This window comes from Ursus maritimus, unplaced genomic scaffold (genome assembly GCF_017311325.1).
Source record: "Ursus maritimus isolate PB19 unplaced genomic scaffold, ASM1731132v1 scaffold_23, whole genome shotgun sequence".
Lineage (NCBI taxonomy): Eukaryota > Metazoa > Chordata > Mammalia > Carnivora > Ursidae > Ursus > Ursus maritimus.
The window spans coordinates 1,294,721-1,322,500 of NW_024424786.1; the positions used below are offsets into that span (position 1 = coordinate 1,294,721).

Here is a 27,780-nt window from a genome sequence, read left to right on the forward strand (position 1 = left end):
GCCTGACCTTCATTCCCACCTCATAGTAAGAAAAACTTCTTTCTGTCCCCATTGATGTCAGAAGAGACCTAGTGAAGAGTCAGAATTTTTGCCATCTTTGAACAGTAAAGAGACTAGCCCCCTCCTCTATGGTGTCAGTGGAGGCTATCAGGGAGCTCTTATGAGACATTCCTGCCCCTCACAGCCAAGATGATATCAACAGAGGCCTATTGAGCAGCCAGAATGTCAACCCTTGCCCAACAGTAATGAAGAGCCCCTCATCTCAGGTGTCAGCAGAGCCCAGTTGGGAAACCTGGACTTCTTCTCCCACTGGCAGTAATGAAGCAGGAACCTTTTCTTTCACTGGAGCAGGGTAAAAGAAAGCCAGTAAACCAGAAGATTCAAATAGGGTCTAGAATATCATAATACCCAAAATGTCCAGGTTTGAATAGAAAAACAAAAACAAAACCACTCTATATACTAAGAACCAGGAAAATCTTATTTTGAATGAAAGAAGAGACCATCAATAGATACGAACACCAAAATGACAGATGTTACAATTTATGACAAACATTTTAAAGCAGTCATAGAAATACTTTGGTGGGAGATCCCAAGCCTTTTTGAAACAAATGAGAAAATGGAAAGTCTCAGGGAAGAAATAACAGATAAAAAGGAAAATGAAATGGGAATTTAGAACTGAAAAATGCAATACCAAAGCGAAAAACTTGATGGATAGACTCAACAGCGAATGGAGGAGACAAGCAGAAAGAACCCGTGAACTTGAAGATAGAATAATAGAATTGCCCATTGTAAGCAGCAGAGAGAAAATAGACTGGAGAGAGTTTTTTAAAAGTTCTCAGGACCTTTGGGACTATAATAAAAGATCTAAGATTTGTGTCATTGGAGTCCTGGAAGGAGAGGAAAAAGAAGGCAAAGCTGGAAAAATACTTGAAGAAATAATGCTGGAAATTCCCCAAATCTAGTAAAAGGCATAAAGCTTTAGATCCAAGAAGCTGAGTACACCCCAAACAGGATAAACCAGAATCAGTCTACATCAAGTCCAATTATAGTCAAACTTCTGAAAACTGAAGACGAAGAAATATTTTAAAAGCAGCAAGTGAGAAAGATACATTTTCTTACAGGGTAAAATTATTCTGATTTCTTGTAAGCAAATTTGTCATCAAAAACTATAGTGACCAGAAGAAAGTGGCACATTTTTCAAGTGTTGAAAGAAAAGCACTGTCAACTTGAGTCTTAAACCCAATGAAAATATTCTTCAGGAATGAAGAGGAAATCAAGACCCACCCTGGGTGAGGGAACACTAAGGGAATTTGCCACCAGTAGACCCATCTTAAAAAATGGCTAAAGAAAATTCTCTTAACAGAAAGGAAATAATAAAGGAAATAATAAAAGGAAGGCATCTAGGAATGTTAGGAATGAAGAAAGAACACGGTAAGCTAAAAATCTGGGTAAATACAATAGGCTTTCTTTCTCCTCCTAAGTTTCCAAAATTATATTTGATGGTTGAGCCAAAACTATTACATTGTTTGATGTGGTTCTAAATGTATGCAGAAGAAATATTTAATACAATTATGAAGGCGAGGTGGTAAAAGGACATAAAGGGAGGTAAGGTTTCTGTACTTCACTTGAATTGGTAAAAGGATGACACCGGTGGAATGTTAAGTTATGTGTATATAATATACCTAGAGCGACCACTGAAATACTCCAAAAAACTAGATAAATCAAAATAGAATTTAAAAAATATGTTCAAGTAATCCACAGGAAAGCAGGAGAAAGAAAACAAAAAATTAAAATAGCAGGCTTAGTTACATGTAAATGGTCTAATTATACCAAATAAAAAGTAGAGATTCACATATCAGATTTAAAAACATGACCCAATTGTGTTTGTTGCTACAAAAAACTCCCTTCAAATACATTGGCATAGAAAGGCTGAAATGTAAAAGGATGGAAAAATGTTATATCATGTAAATATTAATCAAGGCAAATGGCTATATTAATATAAAGTAGACATTAGCGCAAAGAAAATTACTAGACATAGAGGCATTATAATAAAAGGGTTAGTTCGTCAGAAAGACAGCAGTCCTAAATGTGTGTTTACCAAATAACAGCTGAAAATATATGAGGAAAATTTGTCCAAAATGAAAAGAGAAATTGACAAGTAAATAGTTGGAGACTTTAATGCCCCTCTGTCAGTAATTAATAGGTAGAACCTCTAGACAGAAAATTAGCAAATAACAACGCCATCAACAGCAGGATCTCATAGACATTTATAAACGTCCCACTCAACAACAGCAGTACACACTCTTTTAATGGACTATATATCAAGAAAGACCACACCTTGGACCATGAAACAAATCTCAACAAATTTAAATGAATTAAAATCACAGTGTGTGTGTTTTTCAACAATGATAGAATCAAGTTGGAAATCAATAACAGTAACATAACTGGAAAACCACCAAACACTTGCAAAATACACAGCACACTTAATCCAAGAGTCTAAGAGAACTCAAGGAAAATTAATAAATATATAAAAATATAGATGCTACATTGCTATAAAAATAATAGCAACAACAAAACACTTTGAAATTAATGAAAATGAAAATATATCAAAAATTTTGAGACACAACTAAAACAGTATTGAGAGGGAAATTTAACAGCATTAAATGCTCACCTTTAGTAAAATGCTTACATTGGTAAAAAGGAGAAATTTCGAATCAGTAATCTAGGCTTCCAACTAACCTGGAAAAAAGAAGAAAAGCAACCTAAAGCAAGCAGAAGGAAGGACATAAGAAAAAAGCAGAATCAGTGAAACTGAAAACAGAAAAATGAGAGAAAATCATGAAACAGAGCTAAGTTTTTGTAAAGATCAATATACGATGGACATACCTGTAATAAGACTGACAGGAAAAAAAAAAAGACAAAAATTTACAGTATTAGGAATGAAATGAGTACCACTACAGATCATGCATGTGTCAAGAGGATAATAAGGGACTACAACAAACAGCTCTGCACACATTAATTTGATAACTTAGATGAATTAGTACTTCAAAAAGCACAAGCTGTAATTCATCCAGTATGAATTAGAGAATTTGAATACCCCTATAACTGTTAAGGTATTAAATACATAATTAAAAATTTCTCAAAAATGACGTCTCCCGAGTTGGGATGGTTTCACTGGAGCCTTATATCAAATATTTTAGAACAGTGAGCACCAAGTCTACACAGTCTCTTTCAAAAAATAAAAATGGAGGGAAACTTCCCAGTATATTTTATGAAGTTAGTCTTATCCTGATACTGAACCAGACAAAGTTAAAACAAAGCAAAACTGCAAGTCAGTATCCTTAATTCATATAAGAAAATTCTTACCAAATATTAGTAGGTAGAATTGAGCAGTATGTAAAAAGAATTAGATACCATGACCAAGTAGGGTTCATTTCAGGGATTCAAAACTGGTCAATATTTAAAAATCAATTCGAGTAATCTACCATATTAATAGACAAAAGAAGAAAATTCAGACTATCATATCATTTGACTCAGGAAAAACACTTGACAAAATTCAGTATCTACTCAAAAAAAAAAAATCTCAGAAAACTGGGAATAGAGGGTAATTTTCTCAACTTAGTAAAGAATGTGGTAAAAACAAACAAGCAAACACCAACAACTTACAGCTAACATCATATTTCATGATGAAGGACTGAATGCTTTCCCCCTAGAATGTCAAGCTTATTTCTAAGCAGGGATGTCTGTCTGCTCGCACCACTCTTACTCAATATAGTATTGGAAGTCCTAGTCAGACAGTAAGGCAAGAAATGGAAATAAAAAGCATTCCAATTAAAGGAAGAAATACAGTTGCCCCTGTCCCCTTTTTAGGTAACATGATTTTTTAATGTAGAAAATCCGAAGGCACCTACCAAAAACCTGTAGAACTAATAAGTGAATTTAGCAAGATAGCAGGATATGAGATATACAAAATCAGTTGTACTTCAGGATACTAGCAAATAACATGTGGAAAGTGGAATTCAAAATACAATACCATTTACAAAAATGGGGAAAAAAACCCGCCTTAGGTGTAAATCCAACAAAATATGGACAGGACCTATGTACAAGAAACTACTAATTCTGAAAAGGATATTTCAACAAATGGAAAGACAATGTGCTCATTGATTAGAAGATTCAGCATAGTAAAAATGTCAGTTTTCTCCAAGATTATCATTTAATAAGCCTTTCTTCTCAAAATCTGCAAGATTTTTTGATGATATAGACAAGCTCATTCTAAAATTTATGTAGAAGGTAAAGGAATAAAAATAGCTAGACTTAAGAGGGTTTTGAGCAAAGAATAAAGTGGGAGAAATCAGCCTACCTGATTATAATAAGACTTCTTACAGAGCTACAGTAACCAAGACAGGGTGGTATTGGTAGAGGGTAGACAGATAAATGGGACAGAACAGAAAACCCAGAAATAAATTTGCACAAATATGCCCCAACTGATTTTTGAGAAAGGCACAAAAGTGATTCAGTGGAGGAAGGATGGCCTTTTCAACAAATGGTGTTGGAATAATTGGGCATCCATATGCACAAAAATGAACCTCTACTTAAACTTACACCTTGCACAAAAATTTGCCCAAAATGGATCATAGATTTAAATATAAAATGTAAAGTTATAAACTTCTATTTAAAAAACATAGGAAAAAATCTTCCAGATCTAGAGTTAAGCAGTGAGTTCTTAGATTTGATACCAAAAGTATATTCCACAAAGGGAGTAATTGATAAGTTGCATTTCATCAGATTTAAAACATTTACTCTCTGAAAACCCAGGCAAAGAGGATAAAAAGAGAGGCTACAGACCGGGAGAACATATCTGCAAACCACGTATCTGACAATGGACTGATACCTAGATTATATAAAGAAGCCCCAAAATATAATAGTAAAAAAAAAAAAAACCACAATCCATTTAGACAATTTGCAAAAGACAGCATTTCATCAAAGAGGCTATACAGTTGTCAAAAAAATACAGGAAAAGGTGTTCAGTATCACTAATCACAAAGTCAAGCCACAATGAAGGTAATACTCTATGTACAGAATGGCTAAAGTAAAAAATAATGACAGCACAGAAAGCTGGTAGCAATGTGAAGAAAATGGATCATTCATAAATTCTTGATGGAAATGTGAAATGTTACAGGGAACTTTTTGTAAAACTAAATATTCAATTCCTGTAAACCCCAGTAATTGTACTCTTGGTTACTTACTTTAGAGTAATGAAAATTTATGTTAATTTATGTTCACATAAAAACATGTAAATGAATGTCCATAGCATCTTTATTTTTAATATCCACAAACTGGAATCAGCCTAGATGCCCTTCATCGAGTAAGTGGTTCCACAAACTCGTACATACAAACCATAGAATACTACTCAGCAACAAAAAGGCACAAACTATTTGATACACACTGAAACTGGAATGAGTCTCTAGGGAATTATGTTAAGTGAAAAAAAGCCAATCTAAAAAGGTTTCATGTGATATGATTCCATTTATATAACATTTTTGATGGACAAAATTTTAGAATTGGGGCAAATTAATCAAAGCTTATAGGTTTGGTGGGGTCAGGGGAAGAGAACAGGAAGGTGATTACTATAAAAGAGCAACAATGAGTGTTCCTTGTATAGGATCTGTGTTCAGTCTCTGACTATGGTGGTGGACGGTGAACCTATACAGGTGATAAAATTGTATGGAACTTAATACACACACATGTAAACAAATGAGTACACTAAAACTGGGAAGACCTGAATAAGGTACGTAGATTGTATCAACGTCAGTATCCTCATTATAATACCATACTATAGTTTTACAAAATGTTACCAGTGAAGGAACCTGCTGTACAAGGGACTCTCTATTATTTATTGTTGTGAATCTACAATTATCTCAGAAATTGCATTTAGAAAAAGTGGATGGCTTAAAAGAAAGTTCTTTTCCTAGTTAAAACAAAAACAAAGTATATATCTTGGGAAATTTAGTTGAATATATCTTTAAGGAAGACACGTTACTATATGTCAATAGCACAGGATTGCTAAGTACATTAAAATCTGTTAGGAAATAGTTATCAAGTGGTAGTTCTGATTTATCTTTTTTTGCTTGATCTGAAAAATAAAGTATCCTATTTTGACACCAATTTCTTCCTTCAAAATAAAATAGACATTGAATGATGAGAAAAGAATAAGAGTAAAAAAAATGAGAGAATTCATAGGGAGTGTCAGTCCTTGGATATACCTTATAATATACCTTATAATTGCTTTGTGCCTAGATTTTCTGCATTAAGTATAAAATTGTAATAACTCATGATGTAAGAATTCTCTGTGTTCTGTTCTGAACTCTGAAAATTACAATCTAAAAAGTGTCCAAATTACATTTTGTATAATAGCGAGGATTAAACTCTAGAAAATAAATCTATTATCTTCACTCTGGAATGATGAAAAACAACCATAGTCAACCCAAAGCTAGTTTAGAAGCATGATAGACAAGTAATTTAACATACTTAAGAAAACAGCTGTTGGTAACCAGAGCAAAGTTATTTTGTGTATATTAATAATGGTACAGTATTTGTAGTATTTTGTTCCATTTTTGTGATCCATAGCTTACTTTTTTAATATGTAAAATACAGTATGGCATGATTTTTCATAATCTACATCACATTAAGGTGAAGGTAAAAGTGTATAGCCACACTAGCCCATCATTTACATAATTTATTTCTTCAATGGATAGATGAATCAAAGCTAATTTTTATAACTGTCTAATCTTATTTATGATTAACCTGGAGCGAACTTGTTAAAAAGTGAATAAGGAAGCTATAAAAAATTATTATAATATAGTTTGTTTTTTTTTTTAAAGATTTTATTTATTTATTCGACAGAGATAGAGACAGCCAGTGAGAGAGTGAACACAAGCAGGGGGAGTGGGAGAGGAAGAAGCAGGCTCATAGCAGAGGAGCCTGATGTGGGGCTCGATCCCATAACGCCGGGATCACGCCCTGAGCCGAAGGCAGACGCTTAACCGCTGTGCCACCCAGGCGCCCCTATAATATAGTTTTAACTGGTTTCTGAGTTTGGAGGATAATAGTGGCCGCCTGAATCTGTCTATCTCTACACATTCTCCCCAAAAACCATAGACTAAAAGGAACACAGATAAACCCAGGTAACCAATAATTCTGCATACTAGGAGACAGAACACCATAAACCTCAAATAGCCTGTTAGTAGCAAAATAATCACCAAGTTCCAACGGACCTTCTGCTGCTACAAGTCTGTATATGTGGAGAGGATGCAGTGGAAAGCCTTTGAGACTATGAAAGAAGAGATTGAAGGACGTAACAGAACAAAGACAAAAGTCACCCTCCAAAGGAGAAAGTACAACAGTATGTGCCAAAAGAGCGAGTGCCAAACAGGACTTGGGTAGTTTATAGCACCAGCTACAGGGAAGGAGCTCTAGAGTGAGAAGTGGCATCCTTAGAAGAATTTTGCCTCTGGGAGAGAAACAGAGAAGCATGATGCATCTGACTCATAGCGGTAAAGAGAAAACAAGGAGAAAAAGAAAAATTAAGTGTCCTGCAGAATGAAAGACGATCTCAAGCTCTGCACTAACCATCACCTGTTTAGGAAACTGCACTTCACTAAGTTGCCAAAAGTTTGACATACTCTGAAACTAAAGAATGCTGTCCACAGAATGATGGAGTCGGTGGGTGGTGGGAATGAAATTTACACAGCACCGTTGTTAGAAGAAAATAGGATATGTATTAAAGCATTTCAGCTGATGAAAATCTACCCTGCCAAAAAAAGCCCTCAGAAAAATAACCACACAGTAGAATGCTGTAACACAGTACTCCAGACTAAATGAAATATTCTCAAACAAAACAAAACCTGGTATCCAAAAATTAAAGGAGAGAAATGAATTTTAAAAAAACCAGGAAATGCAATATGAATTGATAAAACTCAGGAAAGAAATTGAAGAAAAAGACCAAAGTACGTTCCAAATGAGGAATAAACTATAAAATGCTCAAGAGAATAGAATGGAATATAAATCTAAAGAGGGACATAGAATGAAAATGAGAGAAAGTAAAAAGGATCTCCGAGAAAATGCTTGAAAGGAGAGACTGGCAAAGGATGTCCAACTGCGAGTCTGTGAAGAGTAAAAACAACACAGTAGAACAAAACTTAGGAACTACAAGCCAAGAAAACTTTCTGGGAGTAAGGGAAATTTAAGTCTGCTTTTGAAGGACCTACCATATACTTGGAAAAACGGGCCTAGAATAATCAACTCAGACATATTTTGGTAAACTGTTAAATTTCAAGGTAAATTGGGCTGGCATCATACTTATGAAGAGCAGCTTGCAAATCATGGCAACAGAATAGCAGTTTCCAAGACGGTACAGGCCAAGGATTTGACACCTAGCCAAGCTTTTCTTCCATTATGATGGTAGTGAGTAATTCCATTATTAAACATTGAAGTTACTGAATATTGTATCTGTGAGCCCTTCTTTAGTTTTTTAGGGGATAAGCTCTATCCAGTGAAGAGATCCCCAGCCCAGGGAAGCTTCAGCAAAAGGACTATGAGCACTTAATATATTAAATTATAGAAACAAGGACTAAATGAAACTAGGGTGGGGACATAGGTAGAATAATAGCATATTATATGTTAGATGGAGTAAAAGGAATACCACTAAAAAAAGGGGAAGGGGGAAAATAAGGGAAAGTAGAATGAGATCATAGACTGCTGAATGGGTAGGAGAGAAAGGATAGCATTAAACTAGCAAACCAGACAATAAAGGTTTAAGTAAGAAAAAGGGAGAAAATGAGGATTAAGAGCATTAGCAAAAGTATAAATGCACTAGAACAAAGTTACTAACCTTCCTGAATACCAAAGGAAAATGTAAAAGGGAGCAAAGCACGCCACTTGGAGAGAAGAACACAGTAAATATTATTCAATACATACGGTAATTATAATAAACTAATTTAGATGAACATTGTCATATCAAGTATGAATGGACTTAAGTTGCCACCTAAAAAAAGGTTTTTAAATTGGCTCATAAAACAAACATTAAAATTTGGTTTAAGCAAGAATCCATTAGTGGATGCTAAATCTAGGGTAGAAAGTTTAAGACACAGGATGTTTGCATGTTCTCTTAAGTATCTCCTTAGAGATTACATATTAGCTGCAAGGGGATAAAAGAGTAACTATGTAGTGGAGAAGCTGGATAACACTTGACCAGGTTCATTTCACCAGTAGGGAGGTTGGGGATATCATGGCCTGTGACCGTGATACCCTTAGGACACTTCATAACTTAAGTGGTAGTCTTGTAAGGAATACGTAAAACCTGAACCTAATGATAAGGAACATCAGACAAACCCAAATTGCAGACATTTTATAAAATAACCTGCTTCCTTCAAAAACCATTTATATCCTGAAAGGAAGAAAGGCTTTGGATCTGTTCCAGACAAAATGAATCTGAAGAGACAGCCAAATGTAATCTGTGATCCTGGATTCAGTTCTGGACTGGATGGAGAGAAATGCATTTTTAGGATTGGGACAATTGACAAAATCGGAATATGGCAAAAGTACTTTATCAACCTTCGATTTTCCTGAGTTTGATAATTTTGTTGTTTATTTAAGAATATCCTTACTCTTAAAAATCACATAGAACTATTAAGAGGGAAGGCATGCTGTGTAAATCTACTCTAAAATGCTTCAGGAAAATACATAATCTGTGTGGGGAAGGGAGAATGATAAAGCAGGGGTAGCAAAATATTACAAGTTGGTGAGTCTAAGTAAGTTGTGGGAGTTTTCTGTGCTTTAAACTTTTGTCTGAGTTTTAAATTAAAAAAAAAAAAAGAAAGAAAGAAAAAGCGCTAGCTGTGAACTCTAGCCAGAAACTGGAGCACACTGTTTAGTAAAGTAGAATTTGAGTTACATAATTTTCTTGCTTTATGTACCTCCCCTTTTTTTGTTAAGGTATTGAGTATTTTACAGTTCAGTTTCTATTTCGGAAGCTTGACTAATTTGATATCAGTCTATCCTAAGCTATATATATGGCTTCTTTTTCTGTATTATGCTTTTACAGGATTTGCCTTTTTCATGCTAAAATATATTTCAAAGAAAAAAAAAATAATTCTGAGTGTGCCCCTTTCCGTGACCTCCAGCAAAATGCTTTGGTCATGTGGGAAAAAACCCACTATTTGGTTCTCCCCCCTGCAACCCTTAGCCCCCTTGCTGCCTTGGGTTTCTGAGAATAAAATAGGAGATGGATGAGGGTTAGAGGCATTTCGAATATCCTTTCATATTTTTTATTCTTATCCCAAAATGAGCTATACCAAACAAAATGTGGATAGTAGTTTGTTATCAGCTGTTTTGCATTTTGCCAGATCAAGCTCCTTAATTTATCTTTTGAGCAACAACATGTTCTGAATCAAAAGAAAAATATTTGAAGATATTTTGTCATAATGATAGATTTTTTCTTTGTGTATAGTAAATATGGTCAGTAATTCTGTTTAGACCGTATGTGAAGAGGTCACAACAAATGAAACTTGAGATTATGCAGTCCAATCTTATATGTTGTATTAACTACAATTTATTTTTTTATTGTGAAATATCAGTGATTAAAAATTTTATGCCCACTGATTCTTCAACAATATTCTTACTAAGTTTCTTGCTTCTGTCTTAAGGCTGTATGGAGAAAAGAGAACCACATGGTTCCACTAGGGGAACACTCCAGGAGCTCTCATACATTTTCAGATGGAGCAGTATCTGACATGCAGGGAGAAAGTTGTCCAGTGCTTTCCAATCTTTAGTGCAGTGCAAATTAAGGACCGACGCTAAACATAGTGGTAATGATGGTTATTAGATTTTTTAGTGTATGGATAGTGTGAATTCTTCAGAGTTCTGTTACTTACTGTACAGTTTACGAATGTCTCCTTTTACAAGAAGATTGAAATGATGCATGTACTTTTCTAAGAAGTATGGAATTTTTAATCTAAAGACAGGATTTTTATTAGATTATTTAGCCAAATTCCGCAGTGTAAAACCAGTGTAAAAATTAGGTAGAAATGACTAACTGTGATGTGCAATACTAGGAAAGACAGAATTCATGCAGAATTAAAGCAACTATTTTGTCGCTCAGTTTTTATAATGACATTATATTGCTCTTGATAATTTTTTTTTCTTTTTGCATTTTGAGTTCCTTACTTTCTAGCCATTCTACTTCTGAGTATTTTGGTAATTGTAAAGTTTTTATATTTAGGGCTTTGTCATTAACATTATAATATTTTTAAGTAATTATAAAATAATTATTTTTTTTCTTACTAGGAAGAAGCATTGCATGCATTTATTCAGCCAGAGATCCTGGATGGCCCAAATCAGTATTTTTGTGAACGTTGTAAGAAGAAATGTGATGCACGAAAGGTAGATGCCATGTAGAAATTAATACTAAATTATCTGAGATTATATTCCATATTCAATAGGTTCCTTTCTTTTTAGGGTCTTCGGTTTTTGCATTTCCCTTATCTGCTGACCTTACAGTTGAAAAGGTTTGATTTTGATTATACAACAATGCACAGGATTAAATTGAATGATCGGATGACATTTCCCGAGGAGCTAGATATGAGTACATTTATTGATGTTGAAGATGAGGTAAAATATTTATTCATTTTTTGTTAAAAGATATTAGTCAATTCATTTTGGTTGATCATGTGTTTAAGAGATCTATTTGGGGTAACAGCACTGGGGGTGTTTAGACTGTCTTTGTGATAGAAGGTATTCCTTTCTTCCCGGAGTTCTTAATGCCAAGTTCTATAAAAAGATGTAGATTTGTATAAGTTTTTTTTGTCCACTGTAAATTATATTTCAGATACTCTTTTTTGATCAGAATAACTTATGATATCCTTTGAAAAGACAAAAAGAATCTCCAACTCGAATTATTTCTTTAATTTGAGCAATAATTTTGTGTTTCATAACTTTCTTAGTGAAACAAACCAATCTAGAGGTGGGCTACATTGTGTTTCTGGTGCATAATAAACACAGAACAAGTATGTAAGTGAAAAAATGAGCAAATTATGTAGTATGGCCTTAATTTCTTGTATTTGTCTTAGTGTCTTTTTCAAGGATTAAGATTTCTGGGTAATTCTCAGTTAAAATTTAGCACCTCTAAAATAGGCTAGGATAGAAAGCTAGAAAGGCATTTTGTCTGTTTTCCCTTTTAAATTAGTTTTTTTAATTAAAACTTTATTTAAATAGTTTGAGAACGGGACTTTGAAGGACACCAGTTATCATTTTTTTCCACTCATTGACCCCCTCCAAAGTCTCTGGTTCTCCTAACCTTATTCAGTAGGAACTTCTTAATATCCGACTCTATTCCTTTGGAAACTCCTGGTTTCATAATAGGGGTTATTTACAGTCACTGGACATAGTTGTTAGAGAGTGATAAATCTTTATTTTTTTCAAAACTACGATGAATCGTTTTTTTCTGATTGGAACTGATCACTGTAGTTATAAAAATGCCTTTTCTCAAAAGCTCAAAATTATTTTAAACATTCATCAGATTTTAGTTAGTGCTCTTAAGTATTAAGAGAGAATGTATAGAAGAACAACTTTTCTGAGCCTTACTTTCTCTGTAAAGTAAGGACAATAATTGCTTTTTATGGCTTTTATGAAAAGTGTTTTAGATAAAGTAGATGTTCATGGAATGGCACCTATGACCAGGTTACGTTTTGAGAGGTTTAATTTAAAACAGTATTTCCGGGGGCGCCTGGGTGGCTCAGTTAGTTGGCTTAGTGTCTGCCTTCGGCTCAGGTGGTGATCCCAGGGTCCTGGGATTAAACTGTACATTGGGCCTCCTGCTCAGTGGGAGTCTGCCCCTGCCTCTCCCCCAGCTCATGCTCTCTCTCACGCTCTCTCTCTCTCAAATAAATAAATAAAATCTTAAAAAAAACAAAGCCAAACCAAAGTAGACATAGTCTTTACAGGAGTCTGACACAAACAGAGATCAGTCAGTATTGGATTGGTTTTCTGTATATACCCAATATGTTTCTTGTTAAAGGAGATCTTTTACAAATAAAGAAAACCTAGATGTATTTGACAGGAACTTTTAGGAAGTTCTAGGTCCATTTGTTTGGAGAAGAGATGTTCTAGCCTAAAGGAATGTCAGGAATGACCTCTTTGTAGACTTAGTGTAGAGTTCTAGAGTTGGTTTTCGCTTTGATCCAAACTTTCTTGAGGGATGAAGACTGTACGTTAGATGCAGTCCCCACAACAAAGTTCTTGGCAAATGTTGGTGCTTATTATTATATATTGCTTAGTTAATTTAGGAATTTCTGTACAATTTACAACAGCTCACATCTTAGAGAAGAATTCTCAAACTATTTAAATAAAAACATTTTTACGTATGTATATTAAATATTAAAGGAAAAGGGGGCAAGGAGTTGTTTGGGGATTTCTAAGAAGTAGATTCCTTCAAATAAAATTCTCATGAGAAGGATTTAAAAATCTTAAAAGCATGAAAGAGTATGATTTTTTTTTTGTTGTTATATTTCCACCTCTTGTGCACTAGAATATAAAGTTCTTGAGGATAGGTACAATTTTGTTTTTCTTTCTAATTGTCTACAATACCTAGCACAGTGATAAATTAAATTGAACTTTTTGTTCAAGAAAAGAAATATTTTGGGGGGATTTGAGAGCAAAAGCTCATTTTGGCACTTAGGTTCTCTGCTTTTATAGATTTTGGTGAAAGAAATGGTAATTTGTATTGTTACTTTGCAACTATAAACATAAGTGGGGTTTAATTACAATTCTGAATCACTAATTCATTGTAGCTGAATTTTAAGGACATTAATAGAGATGCTTTTAAATACACTGTTTTGGTTCAATTTTATTTAAGGACTCGCTAAGAGAAGATAAATTTATTTAAAATAAATACTTTTATTAATAATATCTGAACCTTTCTGAATAAGTTAGCAGCATGTAAGTAAAAAATTTTGAGTATATGTTTTCCCTTTATTTAGCTTGTAATTGTAAGATAATTATGTTTTATTAAGAAATCCCCTCAGACTGAAAGTTGCACTGACAGCGGGGCAGAAAACGAAGGCAGTTGTCATAGTGATCAGATGAGCAATGATTTCTCGAATGATGATGGTGTTGATGAAGGGATCTGCCTTGAAAATAATAGTGGAACTGAAAAGATTTCAAAACCTGGACTTGAGAAGGTACCTTTTATAGTTTGTGGGTTTTAGTTGAAAGAATAAAATAATCTCCGAGCTGCTGTGTAATTCTATAGCTATTATGACCAATAAATTCTCTTTAGAAGTAATTTTTGAAAAGGAAAGGCTTTTTTAAAGCTGTTTTTATGCATATGTGCGATCATAATTAGACTCTAGGAAAGGGTACTTACAGGCAGGAGCATGAATTTCTGGGAGGCTGAACTGTAACTATGTAACCAAGCTGGGTGGTGGTGTGGAAAGGGTGCCTAGTGGTCAGGAAACCACTTCTGCCTTTAAAGTTGCACCAGGCCTCTAAATCTTATAAGTGTTCTTGTGTAGCAGAATGAAAGTATTAGGCTAGATCTGTTGATTTAAAAAATTTTGGCTGTGAACTCCTTATGAAATAGTTATAGAACCGATCTTTTAGACATAGGGGAAAGCCAGAGCCCTCAGCCTCCCCCCTCTCCCTATGACAGCCCTTAAGGCACTTAAAAAAATGATATAGTTCCATGGATTATAATTTGACAACTACCAAATTTGATAATCTCTGTTGTAAAATTTTTTATGTCACTGTGTCAGTGATTTTTAAGAGTTTATCAAAGTATTTCTTTCACATTCATATCATCTGCTTTGTTGAGGGGAGAGTTATAGGTCAAATGTCTTCAGCATGTATGAATTATGAATCACTAGCCTGAAGACTGATCAGTAATTCAAGTCTTGCAGAGTCATATTAAATGTGGAGGTTTTTTAGACAGTATTTAAGAATGGAACTGCTCTTGCATTAATCTATTTTTAGACCAAGACCATTACTCTAATCAGTATCATCATTGTCCTTTACCTTTTAAAATTATCTGTTTCAGGGCAGATAGATGATCATGAATTGCTATGTAATGAATAATGTAGTGGATACATTATAACTTAGTCTAACGAACATTGCATTCAAGCATGGGTTGGCAAACTGTTCCCTGCCTGTTTTCCTACATAAACAGGTTTTTGTTTTGTTTTGTTTTGTTTTGTTTGTTGGTCTTACTACACTAAGTAGGACTTCTTACAGAGGGTTGAATAAGAGTGGTGAGAAAGGATATTCTTGCCTTGTTCCCAATCTCAGGAGGAAAGTGTTCTATTTCTCACCATTAAGTATGGTGTTGGTTCTAGGGGTGTTTTTGTAGGTGTTCTTTATCAAGTTGAGGAGGTCTCCCTCTTCCTAGCTGTTGAAGAGTTTTTATCATGAATGAGGATTGGATTTTGTGACCTTTTTCTGAGTCAGTTGATAGGATCATATCATTTTTCATCTTTAGCCTGTATTACATAGATTGATTTTCTAATGTTGAACCATCTTTGCATATTTGAGAGATGTCAAATCAGTAGATCACTGTATCACAGATATTACATAAATACGTTAGAAGATGTTCTCAGTCATTATATCGCTCCACTCTTTCACAAAGGAAATAAAATAATTTTACTTGAATAAAAACAACTGTGTTATGTGAGACTTCTTGATCTTGCCTGTACATATCAGAACAGTCTTTTATTTAGCATCTGCTTCTAAAATTTCAGACTGTTATTTTCTTTTTACATAAATAACGTAATTCAGATATGCATAGTTCCAGAGGTTATAACATAATTAAAATGTGAAGGAATGCACTGAATGAAACTGTGATACATAAAACTATGTGGTGACTTGCCATTTTAATCATTTTAGAGGAAAGCATACCTACAATAAATATCTAGGACAATTAACATGTCATTTTATTCTGTATTAATAGAGAGTAGGAAATATACAAATAAGGGTTTTAGATTTTTCCTCTTCTCTGAGTTATTTTTATTTTCCCCCCTTAGAATTCCTTGATCTATGAGCTCTTCTCCGTTATGGTTCATTCAGGGAGTGCTGCTGGTGGCCACTACTACGCTTGTATAAAGTCATTCAGTGATGACCAGTGGTACAGCTTCAACGATCAACATGTCAGCAGGGTAAGGAGGGGTTAAGATTATTCTGAAAGACAGGAATAGAGGTGTTTCTAATCAACAGCAGGGTTTATTAAAAATGGGAGGCTTTGTCCAGTAAAGCATTTTAAGACACATGCAAAGTCAGTCTTTTGTTTTTGCTTTCAGTAAATTTCCTAGTTTGTTTTCATTGTTACTTCTTTTGTTTTGTTTTGTTTGAGGCTTGCTGAGTGTTTCCAGAGACAGACTCCCAGTTGTTTTGTTTTTTTCCCTGAGTGGTCATTCGGGCTACCTGTTGAGGAGCACTAGAACTGATTGGCCGGTAGCAGCCACTGATTCTGATTAAATTTTGTGAATTGGTAATTGTATGGCCCATTAAACTCTGAGGTTAAAAATAGGCTTGTTTGTTGACATAGAAGTAATGATATGATAGATTTTACAAAAAGGTAAAGAACATAAAAACTTTCTAGATAACCCAAGAGGACATTAAGAAGACACATGGTGGATCTTCAGGAAGCAGAGGGTATTACTCAAGTGCTTTTGCGAGGTAAATAACTTCCTAATTTGTACTGTGTGTAAATTAGAAGTAATTATAACTTCTCAACATTTTTTACCATTCAAGAGATTTAACCCAGGGTTCAGCACACTATAACCCATGGACCAAACCCTGCCTGCCTCCTGTTTTTGGAAATAAAATTTTATCAGAACACCACTGTACTCATTTGTTTCAAGTATCGCGTGTTCATCTTTTCCCTTAACAGCAGTTAAGTAACTGCAACACAGACAATATGGCCCAGAAAAAATGTGTTGACTCCTAACTTAACTGTAGTAATTGTTCTAGGACACAGGTTTTTTGAGACTGAACTGTGTTACCGAGAGGAAATGTGAATCTTCTCAGAAATCCATAGGGAAGAACAAAGTAGATTCTCCTTTTATTTTCTAGAATACCTAAAGTTTGAACCTAAAAATAGTTACATGGTTTTCTAATTGTTTGAAACAACAAAAAACTACTATTTAAAAAGAAAAATTGGTGCTAGGAAATGGAACCTTTTCAATCTCCTTTTTGTTGACATTAATCTTTTTTATATCTCTACCAGCTCTACAAATGCATATATGCTGATATATAGACTGAAGGATCCTGCACGAAACGCAAGTATGTTACATGTAGTTATTTGATTTTGCAAGTTTTGTAAAACCCAGGTAACTACTTGTAAATGATAGGACGATCAAGTTTTTTATGCCTAGAAAAATTAATTATAAAGACTGTTACGAGATAATACCAAGTGGTAAAAACACTTGGGAAAAAGTTGAAATGTTTTTTAATATATTAAGACAAAACTTACTCTACATAAAACAATTGGATATTTATTTGCAGTGAGATTGTATTCAGTGATAACCCCCAGACCTGTGTAATGGTCCTAACTCACCGTCTAGATGGCCTAGAGCAAGTTATTTAACTTCTCTAAATCTCTTACTTTCCACATCTGTAAAATGGGGATAATTACAGTATTTTATAGGATTGTAATGGAAAGTTAAATGAGATAACATATTTTTAGCATTTAGCATCATGTCTAGTACATGACTCAAATTTAGCTATTGCTTTTTTTTTTATTACAAGTTTTGGTATTTTAGTATATAAATGCATTGAATAGGAACCTTAAATAAAGTAAACTTCTGACTTACCACTCTAGAAATGTTTCTAAGAACTCGAATTAATTATCTTTGCTTATTTGCTTAAAAAGCATAGGCTGGTGATGGGTAATAAGGAGGGCACGTATTGCATGGTGCATTGGGTGTTATACGCAAGTAATGAGTCATGGAACTTTACATCAAAAACTAGGGATGTACTGTATGGTGACTAAAATAATATAATAAAAAATATCATTTAAAAAAAAAGCAAGTTAAGTGTTACGATTCTAGTTTGCATCCTTTACTGTTTTAATTATATTGAGAACCCCCAAAATAATCCTGTATACAAAGCATGCGGGTTTGTCTTTTTTTTTCTTATTATTAATTTTAAAAATTGCAGTTTCCCTTTTTTCTGAACGCTGACTCTGAACAGTATTGCAAATAAGTAAGGGTGTGTGAGTGTACCTATAGATATATACACAGGTGATATGCTGCTCACATTCTTTTCTAATTGTTAAAATCAGTGTCCTTGATTTCAACATATTTCCTTTGTTTGGTCACTTCCATACTATAAAATCTATTTTAGATAGTGTAATGTTTTTGCTTACATTTTTATAAACCCTCATTAGATTGTGAATTCAGTTGGTACAAGGCTTAAGACTTAATTTATCTTTTCACTAATGATAATCCAGAGTCCAGAGTCTGTCATATAGTGGCTGTTCAATAATTTACTATAGAATTAATGGAGGTGAAAGGAAATTGTAACAGGAAGTCATTCAGAACAGAGACTTCAGAGTAGTCATTCTGACTTTACAGATAAAGGAACGATACCCCAAAGATTTACTTGTCCAAGGTCATAGCTTCCTGGAGGCAGAGCCAGGTTTGTAGTTCGTGTATCCTCTGTGGCACCCAGCATTCCAGATGTTTCCATTAGGGCAATAACTCAGTTTTCCATTATCTCCTCCCCTAAACTGTAGTTTTGTGACGAAGCACCAGAGGGCGCTCTGAGTATGAGATGGAATATTTTTGCAGTTAGAGCTTATTTCTGGAAATAGTGGATTTTGACCTTCCACAACGATGTGATATATATATATATAAAGTTGTTCTCCCTATTTAATGCCTGGTAATCATTGGTTTACTAAATAATGTCATAATCTCGTATTGTCACTTTTAATACTTTGAGTTACATATAAAATCCTGTAAATAGAAGATAGCTAAAAGGTAGCTTTGAGAACAAAGGAAAGATGAGTGTATTAGTGAGTGATAATAAATAAATAGCATTTTTAGTACTAGCAGCAGCAACAGCATTTATTACATTTTATTATATCCCAGGTAGTTACTCTGTGGGGTAGGTGCTGCTAATAAGCTGAAGAAATTGAGGTCTGGACAGGTAAACATGCCCTGGGTCACATGGTTTGAGGGTGATAGCACAGTTTGAAATCAGAAATGATTTTATTTCCAAGTTTCAGAGAGGCTTTTTTATTCTTAAAGTCTTAATCTACATACTAGAGTTTTCCTGGAGCCAAGAGATATTATGGATTAAAGATATGGCTTTGTAAAATATGAGGCCTAACCATATGCCATTATCAACCACCTCTTTACCCTTGTCTGGAAGAGGCTGATGTTCCAAGTTGAGAGACTGATGTAATTGAGATATATTTTGATGAGAGCTGTTGTAGAAGTATATACTATGGGCACATAATGGAACAAAATTAGGTAAAGGGGGATCAATTTCCAATGACTCCGTCTTACCCTGTTTTTATTACAATAGAATTTCTAGAAGTAGATGAATATCCAGAACATATTAAAAACTTGGTGCAGAGAGAAAGAGAATTGGAAGAACAAGAAAAAAGGCAACGAGAAATTGAGCGCAATACATGCAAGGTTAGATATCATAATTTTACTTTTAATTAAAAAGTGCTGTTGAAGTTTGCTTGACTGCAATTCTCATAATATACTCATTGGTTGATTCTTTAGGCAGTTATACTATCATGATCATTAATGTAACTATATTACTGAGGTAAGATATGGTTTTATTTTATGCATTAAAAAATACATGTAGTGGTAGTACTCAGTGCTGGTAAGGTTACAATGATATAAACATTGTCACATTCTGCTACAAGAATAATAAACCGGTGAAGACCTTATTGCATAGAAATCGAGTAGAGTTTATCAAGAGCCTTAAGCAAATTTATGTATTTTTATATAATTCTCTTTAGGAAATACCTAATCAGATAATCACACATGCTATACAAATTTTCATCACAAGGACATTCATCATGATATTTTCCAAACTAGACAAAAATTTGAAACAACCTGAATGTATATCAGTAGAAGAATGATTATTTAAATTGTGATACATGCTTATTAAGAAATGTACAGTTGTTGAAATTAATGTTTTGAGTTCTTTTTTTATGCGACATAGTCACTATCAATTACTGAGAAAAATAGACATGGGAGAGAATGATCTCAATTATGTTTTTTAAAAATTACAATATTTGGGGCACCTGGGTGGTTCAATCAGTTATAAGCGTCTGCCTTCGGCTTAGGTCATGATCCCAGAGTTTTGGGATTGAGCCCCACATAAGGCTCCCTGCTCAGCGGGGAGTCTCCTTCGCCCTCTCCCTCTGCCCCTCTCCCTGCTCCTTCTCTCTTTCTCTCTCACTTACTCTCTCTCAAATAAATAAATAAAATCTTTTTTAAAAATTACAATATTTTGTGGTACCTGGGTGGCTCAGTCAGTTGAGCAGCTTACTCTTGATTTGATCTCAGGGTCGTGGAATCGAGCTCCCTGTCGGGCTTTGCGTTCAGCTGGTAGTCTGCTGGAGATTCTCTCTCCCCTTCTGCCCCTCCCCTGCTCACTCCCTCCCACTCTGTCTATTGCTGTCTCTCTCTCTCGTTCTTTCACTCTCTCTCTCTAAAATAAGTAAATCTTTTAAAATTGCAATATTTTGACTATTAGAGAAAAAATGCTATCTACAAAAGAATTATGTTTTGATTCATGACCTGCTGAGGTAATGATAATAATTTACATTTTCTAGATAAAATTATTCTGTTTGCATCCTGTGAAACAAGTAATGATGGAAAATAAATTAGAAGTTCATAAGGATAAGACATTAAAGGAAGCAGTAGAAATGGCTTATAAGGTATGTTTAATTGCACTGTTGGACAGTATCAATATCTCAGATAACAGTATTAACATCTTTTTCAAAATTGTTATTAGAGTCAGTAGTAATACAAGCACTTGCAGTCATGTTGATAGCCCATTTACAGCATCTCTCTCTCTCACGGGTGTAGTTTACATCTCATTCTGAAAGCCAGTTCAGTTTTGTAGAACAAGAATTAGAATTAGAAACAAAAATACTGATTTGTTCTTTTCATTCATTTAGCGGATATGTATTGAGAGCCTTCCACAATTTGCAAATATGTTATTGTTTAGATGCTATAAAATAAATCAGTAATATATTGAGATTATTTCTCCTGAGATGTTAACCCTGAGGAGACAGCTATGCAAAACGTTAGGGGAGAATATTTTAGTAGAGATGACAACGTATATAAAAACTGAGGTGAGGACGTGGCTGGCATCATCAGAAAACTGAAAAAAGAGACATTGTGTTCAGATTGTCTTGAATGAGAATAGAGTAGCATAAAATCAAATTAGAGACTTTGTATGAGTAAAAGTTTGCAATTCTAAGACTAATGGAAAGTTATTAGTGGGTTTTGAAAGGCAAATTGGAAAGGAAGCATTCTTAAAGAGATTGTTCTAAATGTCATCTGTAATACTTGAAATTAAAAATATTTTTTGCCCTTTCCATATAAATACTAACATCATTGAACTGAAATTAAAGTCGTTAGAGAAAAAATTGCATACTGCATCATTTCATTTATAATTTATATATAGAACCAATGAGAGAACTAAAAATAGTACACAAGATAGCTGACATTGTTTCTCAGAGTGTGATCCACACTTGATTGTGTGACTATTCTAACTAATGCCACTGGTCCTCACTAAACTGTAAGCACTTACAAAGGCAAAGAGTGTTCTGGTTTGGCTCACAATCGCATTTCCAGTACTTTTACCTGGTGTGCAGGAGAATCAAAATTTGGATGGGTATGTGGATGAGTAAATGAATGACCAAACAGTAAAATGGGTGGATGGTTCTGGATTTACCTCATTAAAAGTAAAAATCCTGTAAATACAGTGGTGGACTCCAAGCATCATCTTTGCAAACAATAGTGAAACCAAACGAGACTAAGCTGGAGAAAACATCTTACCTAAACAGTTTTACAATCAATGATAGCAGTAACAGTAGTTTATATTCCAGCAGTTTTTAGTACAGGAAGGAAAAAAAACGTTGTCTTAAAATAGGAAGTAAAAGTTCATAAATATAAAGAATCAAACAAACAGAAGAGAGAAATAAATCAGACTTATGTACCAGAAAGAGACCTCTATTTGGGGGGAGAATTGGGGGGTGATAGAGGTCAGTGGGTACACACACCAAGATTTACTTTTTCTTGAAAGTCATAATCACAAACCTTAAATAAGTATGAAATACTTTGAAGTAATCCTGTGTGTCTTCAGGCAGTTCGTTTTCACTTAAGAGATGTTGCATCCAGAGTATGCCATCTACCAGTGACATGAGCTAGAGGGGGATTTATGACAAATGCCTGTGCCCTGAGCTGTAGGTACTCGGGAGGCTCATCTGGAAAGGGAGCTAGCTGCGGGGTGGCGCATGGGAGACACAAGCTGTGGCCTCTCTGGTGACTCTACGAGGCATGCTGTCCCCCTCACTTAGCAAGATGGTCAGACCTAAACATGTGAGTCACCAGTTCTTCTCCAGATTGGATTCATAAACAGAAGCCACATATTCTCATTGGTCGTTCTCCCTGGTTCCAGCTTAGCGATTACAGAGCAATAGTTTATAATACATTGATTTTGAGTCCATCTGAAGTTTAGGATGTTAACTTTCTTTAAAACCAGAAATGTCTTTAAAATTTGTTGATGTATAAGTTGTATGATTTGGGGGATAATGAAATAATGGTTATTTAAATATAGCATTGAAGTCGTGCCTTTAACGTTGATGTCTTTGAGCTCTGATGCAAATCATAAATATACGGATTATATTGTTTGTTAGAACCTGTTGGTGGTGTAATTACACATCAGACTAAAATACCATATATATTTTTTTTCTTTTTTCTTGGGCGTCATTTTCTTTTAGATGATGGATTTAGAAGAGGTCATACCCATGGATTGCTGTCGCCTTGTTAAATATGACGAGTTTCATGATTATCTTGAACGATCGTATGAAGGAGAAGAAGATACACCAATGGGACTTCTACTAGGAGGAGTCAAGTCAACATATATGTTTGATCTGTTGTTGGAGACAAGAAAGCCTGATCAAGTTTTCCAGTCTTATAAACCTGGAGGTAAAGAGTTTTATGGTATTTTGAGTTGTACTTAACTTAAAATTTTCATGAGAAGGTTTTTTGTTAATAGAAATTAATTTAATTTTAAATTTTTATATATTCTTAAGATGCAGAATAATTTTGATAGGTTAAGAAGTAGTCAGCAACAAGTTTGCGGTTAAGTTCTAGGTTACTTTCAAAGAGCTATACACAAAATTTTTAAAAATAGGGTTTTTTTAACTTTTAGTTTTCAGTGGAATTTTTCTCTTTCAGTACTGAATCATCCTCCTTTCTCCCTTCTTGTTCCCTACTCCCTCTACTTAGAGAGAAGACCCTGGTCCAAAAAAAGTATATTCCCATTAAGTCTCAGAAGTAGAGTCTATTTTTCAGTCTTCTTGAAGAGGAGGTTTCATAAGCCATCACTGCCAGTGCTCTTTTTTTTTCTTCATCCTCTCCATTTCTACAGGTCCTAGGAACTTCAGCTTTTTCTGTTCTCATTAAATCTATCACATTCCTCAATATCTTGGGAGTTTTTTTCTTTGAGACTGATCTGGAAAGCAAAATACCAGGCCCCTAGCTGTACCCTCTCTGTAGGGTTAAATTGTAATATGAAGAATTTAAGTGAAAAAAACAAACCATGTAAACCAAAGCAGAATTTTCTGTAGGATGTAGAGAATATTTTGAAGAGAGGAAGTCTTTGATTATGAACAAGGTCTTAAGTGATGATATAATGAAGGTTGTTCAAAAGCAGGTAGGGCTGCTGTGTCCCATTTAGAATTTGTTTTGCATTTTCTGTTTATATTTATTTGGTGTTATGGTTTGGGTCTGTATTTTGGAACTTTGGATATTTTTAATATGCTTGATAAATTTGACTGTGTTATGTTTTACAAGGAAACAAAGCATGTATTTTAAAAAAATCATATTTTGACTATTGTCATTGTTTTAAACAGATGTACGAGAACGTTTTCATTAGCTTCATTTCCATTTCTTTGTAGTTATTTTTAATGTGATAAATTGTGAAAGAGAAGCTTTAACTTGTATTATATACATGTATAACACTGTATGTTGACCATCTCGGTAATTAGAAAAACGTTATCTTTGCCATCTCTTGGAAACACATGAAAAGTGCAGTGCTCATGTGAAAGATATTTTAAAAAATAACCTCCAGTTATGTTTTTATGTTTTTCAAATGGGACAGAAGTGATGGTGAAAGTTCATGTTGTTGATCTTAAGGCAGAAACTGTAGCTGCTCCTGTCACCGTTCGTGCTTACTTAAATCAAACAGTCACAGAGTTCAAACAACTGATTTCAAAGGTAAGTTTTAAAAATCGGTCAGTGACTATTTTTGAGTACCTGCGCTGTATAAAGCATTATGTGATAGTTACAAGTAAGGTATAGGAACTAACTTAATATTTACTGGCGGGAGGCAAGTATCATTAGAAGAGGAGGACATTTTGAGTGGAAGACACCAGTTAACCAAAGTATGGAGGTCAGGAAGTGTGAGGCGAGTGCGCCTAGCAAGGGCCATGTGTTTGGCTGGATCTCTGTTAAGTACCTGCCTAGAAATAGAAGGTAGTTTATTTCATGAAGGGTCTTTAAGTAGTAAACACAAAGGGATGGGCTCTATTTGATGTAGGCAATAGGAAGTAGGATATTTGTTTGTTTTCCTAAGCACAGCAGTGGTATAATAAGAGCTCTGCTGTACAACGGTTAAGTCTGGTGACACTAGACTAGTGTTCCACATGGAAGGAGCGGGGAGTCAGGAATGTAGATGAGGAGGCTGTTGAAATAATTCAGGTGAAGGCATAGGACCAGAAATGAGAGAAGGTGTAGATTGTTAGAACAATTCTATAAATAGAATCTGCCAGAGTTGTGATTGGTTGGAGTAAGGCAGGAAGGAGCACAGATGACCTGAGGAGTTGCAAAATTGGGTAACCACAAAGGTATAGTGATCTCGTGATAGAAATAGAAGAGTAGTGTGGGGGGGAGCAGATTTGACAGGGAAGGTGCTAAATTAAATATTGACCACATTCAATGAGTTAGTGATAGCATAGACTCATTCAGAATTTTGGGGCTGGAAAAGTATGATGAGAACATTCAAATTTCCTTGGACAGAAAGCTAGTCCACTCCAAATAAAATGGTGTACTGGTATACTGTACTCTGTGGGACATTGAGCACACAAACATAGGTAAAATTTCAGGGTTCTTAAGCTGTACGTTCAGATGCCTCGGTGTGGTGGAAATTGTTCGGTAATAGCAAGCCAAGCAGTTGGTCCACTTTCCAGTCATTGATCTTATGACAGGGTCGCCTTTTATCTCTTCGGGGTTTTTAATGCCTACTCTAGCAGGGTCGTTGTGACTGTTAATGGAACAACTAAATGCTTTGTTTGTCGGGGAGAAAATTGTTAAGTACTATATAGAAGTTGGGTTTTAATTATTACTATGTTAACAAAGCAACAACTTCTAACACTTCTGCCTGAGTAATAATTGGAGGAGACAAATCACGCTTTTTGGAGTTACATTTTACAATTAAATTGTTCATAAAAGGACTACATTAGTGTACTCGCTCTGTATTACAGTTTAGAGTATGAGTCCGGAGGTAGAATACAAAAGAAACACATGATGTTCCTGTCCCTGAAAAAGCTAATAATTTTGTTGGGAAAAATATGTCTGTAGAGAATAAAGACAGTCACAAAATATGTTGCCAAGTAATGCAATGGTTAAAGTATAACTGGACTGCCTAAGAATTAGTTATTATTAGTTGTATTGAAAACAAATCATGTTTTTTAAAACATAAATTTTTTTGTCTGCTCATTTCTTGTGAAATTGCTATGATACCTCAAATTAAGGATGTGTAATTTTAGAATAATGTTAAATTTTACCTATTAATTAATATCATTTTCACAGAAGAAAAACAATGTAGTAAAAGTATTAACAGCTCTTCACAGAATTCAGAATAACCCATTGAAAGTTGAGAAGTTAAACAGGTATTGGTTTGACATCCACTCTCAGAGTCAGTTATTCTGTTTCGTTGGAACCAGATCACCTCATTTACTTTGCAAGCATGACAGGAATAGAATTTTCAGTGAAAAATCGTTACCTTAACAATAGTTTCAGAGCCTACATACCTAAGTGATACTTTGTTCACCTAATTTACAGCATAATTAATGGATAAGACTAAAGTTTTTCCAGATTCTTAAAAATTTTATAAACCTCTACAAAGATTATTTTCTTTGAATTTTCTTTCTGCTGTTTTAAAGAAGAATTCAGCAGTGTCTCATTGTCCACGTTTCCAAGTCGAGCAGAATTATCCTTGAGAGTCCTTATTCATCAAATCACTTCCATTACAGGCCATCCACTTACCTGCCGAAACAATGAGGATAGTGCTGGAACGCTGCTACAATGACCTACGTCTTCTCACTGTGCCCAGTAAGACCCTGAAAGCTGAAGGGTTTTTTAGAAGTAACAAGGTACATCTTTTAGTTGTTCGTTACCATTTTCTATGCTGGTTATAATAAATTAAGTTTTATATTTTAAGGCTGGCCTCTAGAGCTATCCACCATTTGTCTTTAATTTACCTTATGAATTCTCCCATCCTCTCAACAATCATCTTCCTTTGTAATTGATCAGATCAGGCTTCTTTCTGTCCTGCTCAATCAGTCCTGCTGGTTCTCCTCTATGTCTTGTTCATGAGCTACCCCCACCTGCAGAGCTCTTCCTCCTCTCCCTACACTTATTTTTCAAGCCACAGATTAGTCCTGCCTCTTTGGTGAAGCCTTACTGACTATTTCTATCCACAACAGTCCTGTCCTCTGAATTCTGTGAATTATGTTATGTTCATTCTTGAGCTTCTCCCATAAAGCAGTACTTCATGGTGAAAGTTAGAGACATGCCTACTCTAGAGAAGATTGTCATTTTGGGTTCACCCAACGTTATTCCCTTTCTCTACTTATTTATCTCTGATAGAAAAGAGAAAGTTCACATAGGTCTGTTTGTTTCACCTCTTGATACCATTATGTGTTCTATCATTTATCATTTTTCCTCTGTGTTTATTTCTAATGCCGTCAGTTTACTCTAGATAAATTGTATCCAAAATTTGCCTTGTTTGCCATGTTTTATTTATTGCCTTTTTCATTCTCATTCATCTTAATGCAGTCTCGAGTCTTTTATCTCATTTAACCTTTTTTAGTGTTGTCATATTATTGCCAGTGTGTAATTTTTATTCACCTCTGTTTTCTTTGGATACTTCTGCACGGTGCTTGTGTGTCATTAAAATCTCTAATCCACCCTAATGCTGTTCTAGGGTGAAAAGTGGGAGGGATCGCCCTTTATTTTTTTCTTTAAAAAGAAATAGTCCTGATTGTAACATTTATTGAACAGTTATCGACTCTCGTTTGATTTATATTTAACCACCTACTTCCCCCAGATTATTTGAAAAACATCCCCAGATGAAATATTATTTCATCTATAAATAATCTGAATATATATTTCTAAAAGGTGAGAACTTTTTAAAAAACATAACCATAATTATATTATTACATCTAGAAAACTAACAGAAATGCCTTAATTATCA

The 27,780-nt window shown here is 34.5% G+C and overlaps 1 protein-coding gene across 3 annotated transcripts in view; it reads left to right on the forward strand.

Moving 5' to 3' along the window:
- Positions 1-27,780, forward strand: part of USP47 (ubiquitin specific peptidase 47) — a 109,715-nt gene that overhangs the window by 67,638 nt on the left and 14,297 nt on the right. For 2 of the 3 annotated variants that reach the window (XM_040638812.1, XM_040638814.1), the window contains 11 exons: positions 11,344-11,439; positions 11,515-11,667; positions 14,067-14,234; positions 16,068-16,199; positions 16,643-16,719; positions 17,270-17,325; positions 19,573-19,685; positions 20,843-20,947; positions 23,021-23,228; positions 24,406-24,521; positions 26,558-26,677. In XM_040638812.1, coding sequence (XP_040494746.1) covers positions 11,344-11,439; positions 11,515-11,667; positions 14,067-14,234; positions 16,068-16,199; positions 16,643-16,719; positions 17,270-17,325; positions 19,573-19,685; positions 20,843-20,947; positions 23,021-23,228; positions 24,406-24,521; positions 26,558-26,677 — 1,344 coding nt within the window. The remainder of the gene's footprint in view (positions 1-11,343; positions 11,440-11,514; positions 11,668-14,066; positions 14,235-16,067; positions 16,200-16,642; positions 16,720-17,269; positions 17,326-19,572; positions 19,686-20,842; positions 20,948-23,020; positions 23,229-24,405; positions 24,522-26,557; positions 26,678-27,780) is intronic. The other variant, XM_040638813.1, reaches the window with a different exon arrangement.